The sequence below is a fragment of the Aphelocoma coerulescens genome, chromosome 19 (assembly GCF_041296385.1).
Source record: "Aphelocoma coerulescens isolate FSJ_1873_10779 chromosome 19, UR_Acoe_1.0, whole genome shotgun sequence".
In the NCBI taxonomy this organism is placed as follows: Eukaryota; Metazoa; Chordata; class Aves; order Passeriformes; family Corvidae; genus Aphelocoma; species Aphelocoma coerulescens.
In genome coordinates, this window is record NC_091032.1 from 10,599,256 (window position 1) to 10,613,639 (window position 14,384).

The 14,384-nt window shown below is 49.9% G+C and overlaps 2 protein-coding genes across 9 annotated transcripts in view; both read left to right on the forward strand.

Annotated features, from left to right (window-relative positions):
* The first annotated feature begins 46 nt into the window (after positions 1-46).
* On the forward strand, positions 47-9,467 carry TNFAIP1 (TNF alpha induced protein 1). 3 transcript variants are annotated; one of them, XM_069033756.1, is made up of 7 exons: positions 47-99; positions 1,418-1,817; positions 3,256-3,425; positions 4,094-4,183; positions 4,270-4,322; positions 4,913-5,108; positions 5,471-9,467. In XM_069033756.1, the coding sequence occupies exons 2-7, from the start codon at positions 1,601-1,603 to the stop codon at positions 5,687-5,689; spliced, it is 945 nt and encodes a 314-aa protein (XP_068889857.1). In that variant the 5' UTR covers positions 47-99; positions 1,418-1,600; the 3' UTR covers positions 5,690-9,467. The 3 variants fall into 3 exon arrangements, with proteins under 3 accessions (XP_068889857.1, XP_068889859.1, XP_068889858.1); XM_069033757.1 differs by lacking the exon at positions 47-99 and adding an exon at positions 189-254; XM_069033758.1 differs by lacking the exon at positions 4,094-4,183.
* A 611-nt stretch (positions 9,468-10,078) lies between these two features.
* SGSM2 (small G protein signaling modulator 2) overlaps positions 10,079-14,384 on the forward strand; it is a 38,040-nt gene continuing 33,734 nt past the window's right edge. For all 6 annotated transcript variants that reach the window (XM_069033213.1, XM_069033217.1, XM_069033216.1 and 3 more), the window contains exon 1: positions 10,079-10,211. In XM_069033213.1, coding sequence (XP_068889314.1) covers positions 10,155-10,211 — 57 coding nt within the window. In that variant the 5' untranslated portion in view covers positions 10,079-10,154. The remainder of the gene's footprint in view (positions 10,212-14,384) is intronic.

Below are 14,384 nucleotides of genomic sequence, written 5' to 3' on the forward strand. Positions count from 1 at the left end.
GGCCCCGCCTCCGCCGCACCGCGGGGCCCGTCGGGAGCCGGGGAAGCTCTTCCGGGCCGGCGGTTCCCGGGGTGGGCCGGGGCTGAGGGGCGGCTGCGGGTGAGTGAAGCTGCCTGCTGTGCGGGGCCGTGAGCGGGGCCGTGAGCGGGGCCGTGAGCGGGGCCGTGAGCGGGGCCGTGTGCGGGGCCGCCTCTGTTCGCTTCCCCGGTGGCCGGGGCAGACGGAGCGTGTCCCGGGCCGCGCCGCCGTTCCCGGTGCGCGGGGCTCGGGCGGAGCGGGGCCGCGGCCTGGGCTGTGCCCGCCGTGCAGCCGCGGCAGGGCCGGGCAGGGCCCGCGGGCCGCTCCGTGGGACCCGCGCGGGTCCGGGCGCCTGCCCGGGGTGTGGGGCGGGTTCCCGTTCTCCCCCAGGTTCCCCCCGAGCCGTTCGGGTCCCTCCTTTTCCCGGCGGTGCTGAGCAGGGGCCGGTCCCAATGCGGGTCTCGATGCGGGGCCATTGTTCCGCAGCCCCTCCTGCCTCCCACGCGGGGCAGGAAGGAAGGGACGGGAAGGGATGTGGAGAATTTTCGGTCGTGTCAAAGGGGGTAATTAAAGGTCTCGTGGGTGTTTACAGCAGAGGCCTCACAGCTCCTCAGTGAGCAGTTACAGGACTGGCGTTGGCTCCTGCCTGCGCTGTCTGGGCAGGGGGTTCTGCTCGTGTTTAGCTTCGTCCTTGGGTCAGAGCAGTGAGAAACTGCCCGAAGGGACGGAACTGACCGAGAACTCTTCTGAGGAGTTCGGTCGGACAGGCTGGATTCCGGTCTCCTCACGGGTTTGGTCTGGCTGCTGTTACAAGCATGCTGCTCTTCTGAAAAGGGGGGTTTGAGGGTTTAAAACAAGGCAGGACATCAGGGACAAAGTGGTGTACGTGGTGGGGAGTGTTGTTTATTTTCTTTTCAAATTAAAACTATGTTCCCTGGTCAGGGCTCCAGAATGGACGAAGGAGAGTTTTGAATGAGAGGAGTTACCAGAAAATAGAACCTTGTGATCCAGCTTTTCAATGCTGAGGCATTTGAAGAGACATTTGTGTCTCCAGTTAAAAGTCAAACCAATGTCAAGAAACCCTGCTCAGGGGTATGCACACCCCAGCTGAAGGAGGGGCAGGAAGCTCTTTCAAGGTGTTTCAGCCATGCTCAGAGAGTTGGGTTCTGTTGGGAAGCTGAGGGGGAGCTGAATTGCAGCAGCGTTTGAGCCTGGCCCACAGTGCTGTGTGGTGTTTGCAGTGTTGGCTGAAGATACAATAACAGGAAGTCGGAAGAGATTCATGTGCCTCAAATGTGACGCAGCGATAACTTGGCTGCATGAATTGTCTGAAAAATGGCTAAATTGTGTTTTGCCAGGATGTGTGTAGTTGTGTCCTTAGGAAGTGCCTCTTCCGCAGGGTGACGTCCACGTCTGTGTGTGCAGTGGCTGTGGGATGCTGTGCTGACCCTGTGCTGTGCTGACCCCGAGGTGATGCCGGCCCCTGCCCCACTGTTCTGGCCCGCTGAGGCGTGACCGCGGCACCACGGCGGGGCTGGCCCGGCCCACGCGCTGCAGGGTGGTCATCTACCTCCAGAAGGACATGTCGGGGGACACGTGCCTGGGCAGCGCCCTGTGTCCGGCCGTGGGGCACAAGCCCAAGGCCGGCGGGCTCAAGGGCAGCAGCCTGGGGAACAAGTACGTGCGCCTCAATGTCGGGGGCTCCCTGTACTACACCACGGTGCAGGTGCTCACCAGGCACGACACCATGCTCAAGGCCATGTTCAGCGGCAGGATGGAGGTGCTCACCGACAAGGAAGGTAAGGGAACAGCTTTTAGTGTTGACAGTTTTGTAGAACAGCTGGGCTCTGGTGGTGGTTTTACTCCGTTAAGGATGTTGGGAACAATATATGCCGAAAATAACTTGGAACATTAAGCAGCCAAGTCCCGTTGGTGCTAGCAGTCCTTTGGCTTTATAGAAATACGGTTTTATGTTACCCAAATGAACTGGGGAAGGACTGGTCCTCTTCGCTGCCCTCACAGCTGGTGAGCAGGTTGGTGCTGTTGTGAACAGACAGTCTGTGAGCTGTCATTTCTGTCACATCGAGGAGTGGCATTATTCGAACCGCACACGTGGGGAGGGACGTGCAGCTTTCAGCTTTAAGGCTCGGAATAGACTGCCTTGCTTTGTTGAAAAATCTTTTTTTTTTCTTCTCCTGAGCAGCATATTACAGTTGTGCCTCATGGTGCCGTGACAGTGTTTAGGGATCAGTCAGGCAGTGTGTCACCTCCAGCTGGACACAGGATATTTTCAATCCCTGATACATTATAAAGGGCAGAACAGGCAGTTTTGTGTAAGAGCCTCAGCCTGAACGCAAAACAAGGGTCATGTTCGGATAGCTCCAGCTGGAGAGTCCAGCAGGGGTTTAGCTTACTTTCCTAGGTTATTTTCTGTACCTAGATTCCAAAATAACACCTTTTTTCTTGCCTTCCACATTATGGGAAAGGGTTTGGCACTGTACTAAGCCTTGCGCCTGGGTGCATCCTACACTGCTATTGTTTGGCAGCAATCAGACATCCTGTTTCCGTAGGGAGTGTGACTTCAGGGATTTTGTAAAATTGCAAGAATTTGTCCGGTTGCTACTGTTTCCTCTGCTTCATCCCCTCTGTGCTTCCTCCTGATCTGTCTGTCCTGTTCTTTGCCTCTGTTTGGGGACTAGAACGACTTTTCCCCCCACACTGGGGCTGGTCTGCCTTTTGGCATCTTCAGAACACTTCTCTCTCTTTAACTCCAAACAGCAGCAGAAGATGTGTTTGGAGAACTGCCAAATCCTCCTTGTTAGGCCACAGAACTAACCCAAATCTACTTGTTGCAAACATTGGTGAATTCTCTCTTCTAGTCCTTCACTGGCTCTCAGAAGTTTCTGACTGCCCAGCATCACAGTGTAGCACTGCAGCTGGGTTCCTGCAGCAATCTCAGTGTGTTGTGCTAGAAGTTGAGTGTTTTTAGCTTAGGGCTTTGCTTTTGGGGTGCTGGAAAGCAGTGGGAACATCTGGGCAGTACCAAAGGGACTCCACTGTCAGGTTCTGTTCTGGAACCAGCTTCAGTTTGCTCTAAGTCAGTAGAGACTTTCACTGGGTGAAATGAGAGAAGTGTCCTGAGCAGTTTCAGGAAACCTCAGTGTTGTTTAATCTCTCCAGGGAGCTTTCTCTGGCTTCTGATGTTGAGGTGACTGAAATGTGTTGGTTATTTTTCAGGCTGGATCCTTATAGACCGTTGTGGGAAGCACTTCGGAACAATTTTAAACTATCTCAGAGATGACACCATTGCACTTCCAAAACACAGGCAGGAGATCAAAGAGTTGATGGCAGAAGCCAAGTACTATCTCATCCAGGGCTTAGTGGACATGTGCCAAGCAGCCCTGCAGGTAAGAACAGAAGTAGCCTGTGAAGTGTTTCATGGATGTTTTGCTTATAAAATTTACATAAGACAACTTGAGAGATTATTTCATGGCCTTAGAGATGGCACCAAGTCTGAGGTGTACAAGGTATTTTAAAATATTATTTAGTAAATAGTGAGGGATCTGGGGACACAGCCTGTGCTGCCTGAGGGATCTGGGGGCATGGCCTGTCCTTCCCACACCTGGTTGTTGTTCTGTGTCCTGAGGGCTGACACGTGTTGGTGACACCCTGTTCTGCCAAGTGTTCGGTTCACTGTGGTTGATGTTCTTCCATGCAATGATTTGAGTTGATTAAAACTGCTGCAAACTCTTTCTATCCTTTTCTTCGAGAAAGGATGGAATAATAAACCCACTTAAACCAAATATGACTAGACCTTGTCCTTGCTATAGCTGAGGACATCCACCTGCATCCCAATATTTCAATTACTGCTGCCTTCCGGGGATAAGAAATCTCTGCTGTGATTCTGGGTTGCAGATCAAGGTAAGCTGTGTGGTTACTGTAGCAACCCAGAGCTTTTCCTGTGCATCACAGCATTTGGGAACATGGCTGGAGGGGCTGAAGGAGGCAGCAGCAGCAGTGTCAGCTTTAGCATTTCTTTCTCTTACTTCCTCTCTTTCTTCCTCCTTTAAAACAGGACAAGAAAGACTTTTATGAACCTGTCTGCAGCATCCCTATTATCACCTCTCCGAAGGAAGAGGAGAGACTGATAGAGTCATCAATGAAAGTAACTGCTCTTACCAATTGTGGATTTATGCTAAATGTATTCAAACACAGAACTTACCTTTTCTGCTTTTCTCTCACTCCCAACAGCCTGTTGTTAAACTGCTTTATAATAGAAGCAACAATAAATACTCCTACACCAGGTATGTCCCTCCTTTTTCCCCCCACTTTAGTGGGAAAGTTTCTCTTTAACTATGGGAGTGGAAGATGGTTATGGATGACCTAACTTGGCTTCCTTTGGTCTGCTTTGGGTTTTGACAACTGTATCTTGCTTTGAATAGTAATTAAGGCCCTAGATTGCATGTCTGTCAGTAAAACTTAGTTTCCTAAATAATGTATTCACCCTGGCAATGTGTCTGTGGTGTGCAGGGTGCGGAGCACGTGGCCCTTCCAGCACACACCAACTCTGGACTTTTGCTGTCATCAAGCCAGAGAACTGCAGTGAGATGGGGTTTGATAGTCTCGAGCGTGGATAGTTGATTTAATGGTTTGGGACATTGTGCTGTCCTTATTAATTGTATAGGTTGACCTCTAAAGGCTGGTGTGTTTGCTCATGGGTCAGAGCAGTGTATTTGTATCCAGAATGGGCTATTACCCCTCTTTTCTTGGCAGCATGCGGCAATGAGTCACTACTTATTTGTATTCTGCAGTTGGATCAGTGCTGAAAGCTGGTGGAACAGGCAGAGATGGCCGCTTGAAAAACCCTGTTCCTGCTTTTGTTGCTGTGTTTCAGTAACTCGGATGACAACTTGCTGAAGAACATCGAGCTGTTTGACAAGCTGTCGCTGCGGTTCAACGGCAGAGTGCTGTTCATCAAGGATGTGATCGGGGACGAGATCTGCTGCTGGTCCTTCTACGGGCAGGGCCGCAAGCTGGCCGAGGTCTGCTGCACCTCCATCGTGTATGCCACGGAGAAGAAGCAAACCAAGGTAATGGAGCTTCACCTGCCCATGTTACGGGTTAGAAATGGTCATGGTTAGCATGGTGAATCTGCAGAGTTTCTCTAACTTCTGGAGTTAACTTCGAATTTGCAGCGGTGCAGGTGAGGTTACCAGGGCCCAATGTTAAGAATCAGAGATAAGTGTATTGCGATCTAAAAGAACAGGCGAGGGAGGTGACCTGGTGGTGCGAGTAACCCTCTACCAGGAATTTGTCTATTTTGCTCATTTACAATTGTTTTACTCTCTTTATAATGTGTTGGTTTATGGCTCAGTACCTTTTCACGTGTGGGTGTGTGTTCCAGTCGTTATCCTGGGTGGATCAGGAACAGGAGATGTGCTGTCTTTTGTAGGTGGAATTCCCTGAGGCTCGAATTTATGAGGAAACACTAAATGTCCTACTGTACGAGACCCCCCGTGTCCCGGATAACTCCCTGCTGGAGGCCACAAGCCGCAGCCGGAGCCAGGCCTCGCACAGCGAGGATGATGAGGGCTTCGAGCTGCGCGACCGCGTGCGCCGCATCCACGTCAAGAGATACAGCACCTACGACGACCGCCAGCTCGGCCACTAGTGTGTCCCCCTGCAGCAGGGGCTGCTCCAGCCTGTGTCCTTGTCCTTGGACAGGAGGGAGGCATCCCTTGGACTCTGGCCATTGATCTTCATTGGGTGTCTCGTCTCCCGAGAGAAGCAAACGGGGATCTGTGTGCACAAAGCAGCACTAAAAGCCAAGAGCTTGGAGAACTGAGGTGTGAGTTGTGCACCTTGTGCTTTACCTGCAGGCTGGCCCCTCTTCCTGCTGGGGAGGGGGGATTTGGAACACTGGTTCTCAGTTCGTGGTTGCTCTTTCCTATCTAATGACTTACCAGTTTACCCCCTTGACGTGAGCAGCACTGCTCTTCTGAGTGAGGTGGCGCGATTTGAAAAGCTCTTTCCAGACACCTCCCCTTTCAGGGCTTGGTATAGTGGAACTTACAGTTATTAAATCGAGATACTGAAGAGAGAACTTGAATGTGGCTGCTCTTGGCAGACACTACATGGGATAACCCCCAGGAGAAACATTTGGCTGGCCAGTCAGCTGCACTTGTGCTCTCCTACCCCTGTCCCCAGAATACCTGCAGAGGTTTGTGTTCCAGGATAGTGTCTGTAAAACTCATTGATTCCAAGGCAAGCTCTTCCAAAGTGGTAAGAATCAAGTCAACCTCCCCATGTGAAAAATGGAAATCTCTGAAAATGTAAATGTGTAGGTAATGACTTGTCTTGGGAGAGAGAAAAATGAGTATGGTGAGGGAAGAAACTTGAAGTAAGCAAACTTGAGCAGATTGTGGCAGTGTTGCCATGGTTGAAGCTTGTCACAGTGAAATCCTGTTTATATAAACAAGGGCAATCTGGGGGATTGGTTTTACATTAGTTTCCTCCTGTGGCCCAAAATTGCTATTTAATGTTAAATTTCTCAAGCGGTGGGGGAGATATTGCTGTGACTGGGGATGTACAGGCTAAACAATGTTTTCTAAGGTCAGAACACGTGAATTCAAGTTCTGTGTCCTAAATGCCTTCTAGAGTGTAGAAGTTGAAGAAGAAAAACAGCTGTGAAAGTCTTGTTCTAACATGGAACTGCGGGAGGCTTTGGGCACAGGAGAGAGGTGGCATATACTGGATTTTAGACTGAAATAATCACTTTTATTACAAGTGCTTGGCTAGGTGCTAATTGTACAGGGCACTTACGGAGCTGGGAGTCAAGTCTGGTCTGCAAATTTGGAAATTTCTGAAAACAGTTTCAAATTTAATATGAAAAGTCATTATTGTATTTTTAAATGTGTGCTTGTATGTTTGAGCTGTAGGTAGCAGATTCTGGTTTTGCCACTGTCATTCATGGTTATTTCTGCTGGCTGCCCACTAGGAGCCATGGATATGTCAGATATGTTCCACAGCTGCCTTTGTGTTCCCATATCATACTTGGTCATGAAGCTCCAGATTCCACAGTGGTCAGTCCTGAACTGCTTTGACCAGTGCCAAATCTGCCTGTAAGATATAAAGAAAATTACTGCAAAAGCCTGACAAAAAAAATAATCCCAAATTAATGCAGGGAGGTCGTAAGGGGAATTGAGATGTAGATGGTTTGGGAGTAACAGAAGCAGGGGCGGGAACAAAAAATTATTTGCACTCATTTAGGCTTTTGAAAATTAAATTGTTGTCGGTTAGTAAGAAAACACTAGCAGACTTTTAGGCTTTTCTTGCCTCTACACGTGGCAGGATTCACTTAATTCTCCTCACATTCAGGAAGCAGCATTGCACAGGGATGCACCTGCCTTGTTGTGAAAGGCCTCCTGAAACCTCTAATATTCCTAACAACTTCTTTTATATTGCTTTCTGTAAAGTTTTGTTTTTCCATCTGGTTATTCTGTTGTGCCAGGAAAAATACAGCTGTTGAGATTAGATTCAACAAAGATTTTGGTGGTATTTCTCTAGTTCTGCTAGAGTGTGATGTGGATTTAAAATTTTTTTTTCCCTCCACTGGTGCTATTGAATTTGAAGGCACCAGCAGAGGCTGCAGTGATGGGGTCTTTGTGGTGCATTTAATAGCTTCAAGTTATTATCTTGTGCTTTTTCTGTCTTGTAACAAAGGCTGATGCCATTTAAAATCCACACGTGGCACTTCTGTTTCTTGGCAAATGATTTATATTATTTTTTTCTTGTTACTATCGTAGTGAATGTTAACAGAATAAGTAAGTGATGCTGATAGCCTTGCAAAACTGCATTTAAATTAAGTTATAAGCAGAAAATGTCATATTTGCATTTGTTTTTTCTGGGGAGGACAGGTATGGGAAGGAGTGTGTGAAAGAGAATGTGGGATCTGTGTGCTACTCCAGAGGCTTTCTGTGCTCACAGGATTCATTAATGAGATGGATCCAACTTGTGAATTATTACACTGTAAGAAGCAGAGAAAAGCTTGTGTTTTGGTTTAGTTGGTTTTAGTAGTAGTATTAATTTCTGATTTGAATTTAGATTAATTAACCTGGGAAGCAAACAGTTTTGAGAACCATCTGGGTTGTGAGAATCTTTTATCAAGTGCAGAGGATCCTCTTGGTATTTGTGGAATGTGGAGTATCAGTAAGAATGGTCAGCAGTGAGGCGCGTGTTTAAAATACGTGCAGAGATCCTTTTCTCCTGAGTCCTGTTTGTCTAGGACTGAATGTCCCTTTGCCCCAAAATCATGTCCTGGGCATGTCCAGTCTCTGTCCCACCCGGTTCTGATCATTTTGAGTACTGGAGTTGTAACACATGCTTTGTATTCTCACCTTAATCAGTCTTTGAGTAATTGAAGGCTATTAATTATTTTGACAGGAATGTTCTAGACATTCTAGAGCACGAAGTTTACAGCCTGGTGTAGTGCAGGAGCAGCAGCACTGAGCAGGATGGTGCAGTTTAAAGGCAACAAGTTGACACTTGTACTGGCTTCCACACAGACCATCACCAGTGGGTGCATTAATGATGTGCCCAAGAATTTGGAGTAGCCTTTGGGAGAAAAAAGAGCCTTTTTGCCCCACTTGTAGGGTGTGAATTGTAACTACATTAGCTGGCATTCTTACAAGGCTCTGTCCTCTTCACTCCTGAATTTAGGCAGACCTTTGTGCATTCAGGCACTGCCTTGGCAGACTGAGGGAATGAATGGGAACCTTTCCCTGCCATCTGTGCCCAGCCTTGTGCTTACTGTGGGCTTGGTTTGATTTTGTTCTTCTCGAGGTTTTTCATTTTCAGACAGAATTCTCTCCAGGCAGCAGTGGTGAATGTACCTGAACTGGATGGGTCTGCCGAGCAGCCCCTGCCTTACACAATTAGGTTGTGTCCTGTGACAATCCTTGGCATTCAATCTTCACAGCCGCCTTCCCCGCTGTGCTGTTGGAGAGCTCAGGTGTGCCTGGGAGGCAAATCCTGTTCCAGCTCTGTCCCTCCCTCGGGGACAGACAGCAGGCTGTTTTCTGTACCTGTGTCACTTCTCATCTAATGGAATGGTAGTAAGACCCTCCCCTACCTCACAGGGCGGTTGACACTTAAATTGCTCATTAAAGAGTAAAGGATTCTTTTGGATTTTTATGATATTTTATATCCAGAGGATAGCAAATATGATTGCTGATCTTGTTTAAACTGACATTGTGTGATCAAGTTATTTTCTTAGAGATTCAATCTTTGTTTTATTTCTATGTCTAACTTTTAAGGGTCAGTTTTACAGACAAAGTACCTACTTTATGCAGTAATTAATCAATTATCTGTTGGTTAAAGTGTTTCGCCAGTGCATTAAACAGAAATAGAACACTAATTTTTAATAAAGTGTTATATTTTGTCTTCTGTGATTTTTCTCTAGCACCATAACTTTTTATTGGCAGTGTTGGTCTCTACACTTTGGTTCCGTGTTGCCGTTGTGATCCCCGCCGAGGATTTGGGGTCCGTGAGGCGCAGCGGGGCTGCGTGAGCGCATGGATTTGGGATCCCAGGCACGGTTCGTTCCCGTGCCGCGCGGTGCCCGGGGCTGTGCGCGGGGCTGGGGCTCCCGCACCGGGACCGGCAGCGCAGCGGGGGCTCCGTGTCCCGCTGTCCCTCTGTCGCCCCGCATCGCTGGATCCGCGTCCCCCTGTGTCCCTCCGTCTGTGTCCGTCTGTGTCCCTCCGCGTCCCCCCGTCCCTCTGTCCGTCTGTCCCTCTGTGTCCCCCCGCGTCCCCCCGTCCCTCTGTCCGTCTGTCCCTCCGCGTCCCCCCGCCCCTCTGTCCGTCTGTCCCTCTGTGTCCCTCCGCGTCCCTCTGTCCGTCTGTCCCTCCGCGTCCCCCCGTCCCTCCGTCCGTCTGTCCCTCTGTGTCCCTCCGCGTCCCTCCGTCCCGCCCTCGCTCGCTGCCCCGGGAGCCGCGCGCGCCTCTGGCCGCACCACGGCGCCCCCCCGCGGCCGGGCGGTGCCTCGCGGGCCCGCCCCGCCCGCTGACGTCACGCCGCGGTGAAGATGGCGGCGGGCCCGGGTCGGGAGCTGTGAGCGCCCCGGGCCCGCCAACATGAGCTGCTCGGCGGACGCCGTGAAGGACAGGCTGCTGTGGAACGTGAAGAAGGAGGTGAGGGCGGAGGCGGGTGAGGGCTGCTGTGCGGCGGGCAGAGCCCCGCGCTCCGGGGGTCCCTCCCCGGGGGGCCGCGGGTCGGACCGTGCGCCGTGTGGGGAACGCCCTGAGGCTGCGGACGGGGCCGGTTCCCTCGGCGGGGAGCGGGGTTTGTCCGCCGCAGCCGTGCGTGCCTGCCCGAGGCTCTGCCCCGGCTCCGCTCGGCCGGGCTGGCGGCTCTGTCGGGGCGATGCTGCTCCGGGAGAACCTCGGTGCTCTTTTCTTCCCGGGCGCACCGGGAGCAGGGATGCCGCCCGCGGGGCTCCTGCTGCGGCAGGAGGCTGCCATCGGCTGCCGCTCCCTTTCCCGGGGTTTGTGTCTCCCGTAGTACTCGTTTTTTATGACTTTTTCTTAACTGTGAGCTTTAGAGGAGAAGGGGGGGGGGGAATCGTGAATAAGAAAGGTATTCCTAAGGTGTCCTTGGATGAGCCGCGCTGGCTCCCAGGTGTCGGAGCCGTGGCAGAGGTGCCGCTGGTCTGGCCCTCGCACCTGTGCCCTGGGAATTTGGGTGGTTGTTCCTGCACACACCTGTGTGACACTGCCGTGCTAGGGCAGCTAGGGCAGCCAGAGCCGTATGTCCATGAAGAGCCCAACCCCCGCATCCGAGCGGCGTGGCGGTGTTCGGTCCCACTCGCGTTCGGGCTGCCGGCACTTCGTCCTCACGCGGTGCCCCTGGTCCGGCGGGGGGTGCCCGGCAGGACGGGCGGAGTGCCCGCCGCGATGGCATCGCGCTGGAGCAGCTCCTGCCGCAGAGCAAGGCTCCTGCCGAGGGTCCCTGCCGAGGTGGGAGGAGGTGCCTGTGGTGTGCACGAGCACTGGACCGTGGACGCCTCTGGAGCACATTCCAGGTGGGACTCCCTGTGGCCATCTTTCCCCGTGCACCCAAGTATTGTATTTTGTGTTTTTGTGGCACTGGCTGTGGTGATAGCTGCGTGTTGTTACACAGCAGCGAAGTGAAGATGTAATGCTTATCCATCACAGCAGTAATAATTATTTTAAACAGGTGCCTGCCCTCCTGCTCCTTCTCCTCCTCCCCAGTTCTTTGCTGGGGAAGCAGCAGGAGCCATCAAAGCTCAGGTGAAAAGTTGTCACTCTGGCCAAGGTTTCTGAGCCTGACTCCTGTGTCCTGATACTCATTAATGCTGAAATCAGAACGCATCGGGTGTTGCAGTCAGCGTGGGGAGTGTGGAAGGGGTAGAGCAGGGACAGACACGTCAAGGACACTCTGTGTGTGGAGCGGCAGGACTGTGTCCCGGGATGACCCAGCCAGCAACTGGCTGTGGGGAGGTGGCACCTGCTGAATGCAGCCATGAACCTGCCACTTCGATTAGAAATTTCTGCTTAAACTAGGACCTTTGAGCTAAGGCAGTGTAAGGTTTTATTTAGCAGTGGGTGCACTTGCTCTCCCGAGTAATGTTTAAATATATAAATAAATCTGAGAAATGTTTTCCAAGTGTGAACATTGCAATCTTGCGCTAATGCATGAGATGGAAAGTGAAATGGATTTTCATGATGCAAGCCAGCTCAAGCTGAGGAGAAGAAGTGGTGTGTAATTAAAAAATATGAGGCTAATTTGTTTTTAAAACCTCTAAAATGTTTTTAATTGGATTCTGGTTTTTAAATGACTTGAATAATGCTTGAAAGTGTTATTTGTACCTTCTGTGTCATCTGCAGTTTTGTTTTGTCTCTGATTTGTTTTTTCCTTCTCCAAATCCTCACTAATGCTCTTTTAGAGCATTTATAGTGGCTTGGCTTTTTAGGGGTTGGCCAGAGCTTTTGGTGATTATAAGCAGGTGAAGGTAACACCCCTCACCTGTGCCCTCACAGACCTGTGGAAGAGCCCTTGTCTGTGTTCACAGTGAGAAAATGGGCTCAGGAGGCAGTTGGAGACACTGAGATGGAGATTTTATTTGTCTTAAATATTAAATCGATTGACAGAAGCAGGAATTGAACACAAGCCACTAGTAACCACCCACCAGATGATGCTGCCCTTAATAACTGTAATTAACTTTTTCCAATAGAATTTTCAACCTCATTTTTTAATCGTGTGTGACTTCACACAGCCTCTTCTGCCTGCTTGCTGTGTGCTGTGGGCTTGCTGGGAAAACCTGACTCCATGTCCATTCTCAGAGCCCTCGTCCCCTTCCCTTGTCCTTAAACCCAGACTCTATTTCTTGTTAAATTTTTTTCCCATAATCTCAATAATCCAGAGGAGTTCAGAGGCAGCAGATTCTTTCTGTGGGCTGTTAAAATTAATTTGTCTTTGCAAAGTATAAAACAGTCATCTCCAAAATCACTTGGTGCAAAGTGTTTAGTTTATTTTGCCTCACTCTCTCAGCTAAAACTTCTGCATTTTTCCTTTGGGAAATTTAATGCTGTTTGCTTTTCCTCAGATGGACTTTCAGTTCCCATTGGTAGGGAATGTATTTTGTTGGCTCTCACAGAAAGGAAGACGTAATGTGTTTAGAAAATGTAACTGCTGGGATTCATGCTGAGGCCGCTTGAAAGTTCACGTTTCAAGCATTTATCTCTCTCTGCAGGAAAATCTGTTGTGACAAACAGACTCATAAAACAGGCTTTTCTCTAGCCATTTTGTTTTGCCTCCTGAAATGGAAGGTTTTGCCATTTCTGGATTTAAACAGTACTTTCTAGCTGTGAAACAAACAGGATAGCAATAACCTTAGCAGTTCTACCCTGAAGGATTTCAGAGCACTTCAGACACTCAATTGCTCATCTTGCAACTGAAATGTAATGACTTCCGAGCAGAAGTGCAATAGTTATTGAACAGCTTTTATTTACACCACTAGTCTTTCATCAGGAGTAAGGAGTCAGTGCAGCAGGAGCTGTCAGTAAGGGAGGTGAGCAGGAGCTGTACAAGCTAAAGAAGACATGGGTGCTGGACATAAGGTTTTCTCCTTTGAGGGAAAAATGCTGTAGGCTTTAACTGTGGTCCTGATTATTCTGGTATGTTATGAGCATTCTTTTTTGCAATTTTTAAAGCTTCCTTATAATAAAATTGTTTAAAAATTAAACATAAAGGCATTTCTCCTGTGCATTTCTTGGGTGAAACTTAATAAATAATCCATGTATTATGATGTATGTTTGGTGTTTGACTGCTTCTGAAAGTTTTGGCCCTTGTAGGATGTGGGAGTAAGTCAGACCAGTGATCCATTAGAACATGCTGCAAATGCTGAGCAGCTTCTCGTTGAGAAGTTGGCTTTGCTTTGTCTGGATAATGCTGCCACCAGGATGTTCTATACTCCTCATGTGCTGAGATCTTTACTTGGGAAGGCAGAGCTTTCCTGTCCCTGCTCTGCAGTGGTTGGCAAATGTGTGCCTCCGGAGCCTGGCACCTTTTCCAGGGCGAGCAGCTGTCACCCGGGCTGTGGCTGACGTGGTTCCTGCTGCAGCTGTTCAGGGACAGTGACACTGAGTGACACGCCTGTGCTGCCTCTCTGTGCTCGTGCCACCAGGCAAGTGCAGACAACAGCCTGATTAGGATGGGCAGCTTCTGTGTTGTTCTGCAGGGGAGGCACAGAGAACAGCAAGATGTTTCTAGGGCTGGGACAGGAGCCGGTGTCACAGCTGGCCCCAGCACAGACTCCTCTCCAGCTCTGGGAACAGCCCTTGCCCAGCTCCAGGCTGCAGCCCTCCATCCCTTGCACAAACACAGCTGTAGGCCGGCTGATTCCTTCCCTGTGGGGGTAGATGGGTGACTGTGGGGACAGGTGGTCATGTTTCTGTTAATGAGATTAATTTGCAGTTTGGTCAGGTCAGCTGGTAGCTGCCAGTGTGTGTGTGTGTGTGGAGGCTTGTGCTCAGAAAGCTCCATTTTTAAGTGCCTCCCCAGAACAGAGACAAAGCAACAGAATTCCCTATGAAGAGCTGTGCAAAATTGCAAGGGAATAAAGGAAACAAGCAAAAAAAAAGGCTTGCGTTCCATTTGATCAGAATCACTTGCTTTAGCTCCTTGCCTGGAGCATCCACGAATTACGTGGCAGTGAGGGATGATGTGGGATTGAAGAACACTGCATTCCAGCTTTTGAAGCTTCTCATATCCTGTCTATGCCTTGAAAATGTTTTCTAATAACATTCAGTCACTCTCCAGAAAATGTGCAGAGCTCGCTTGGC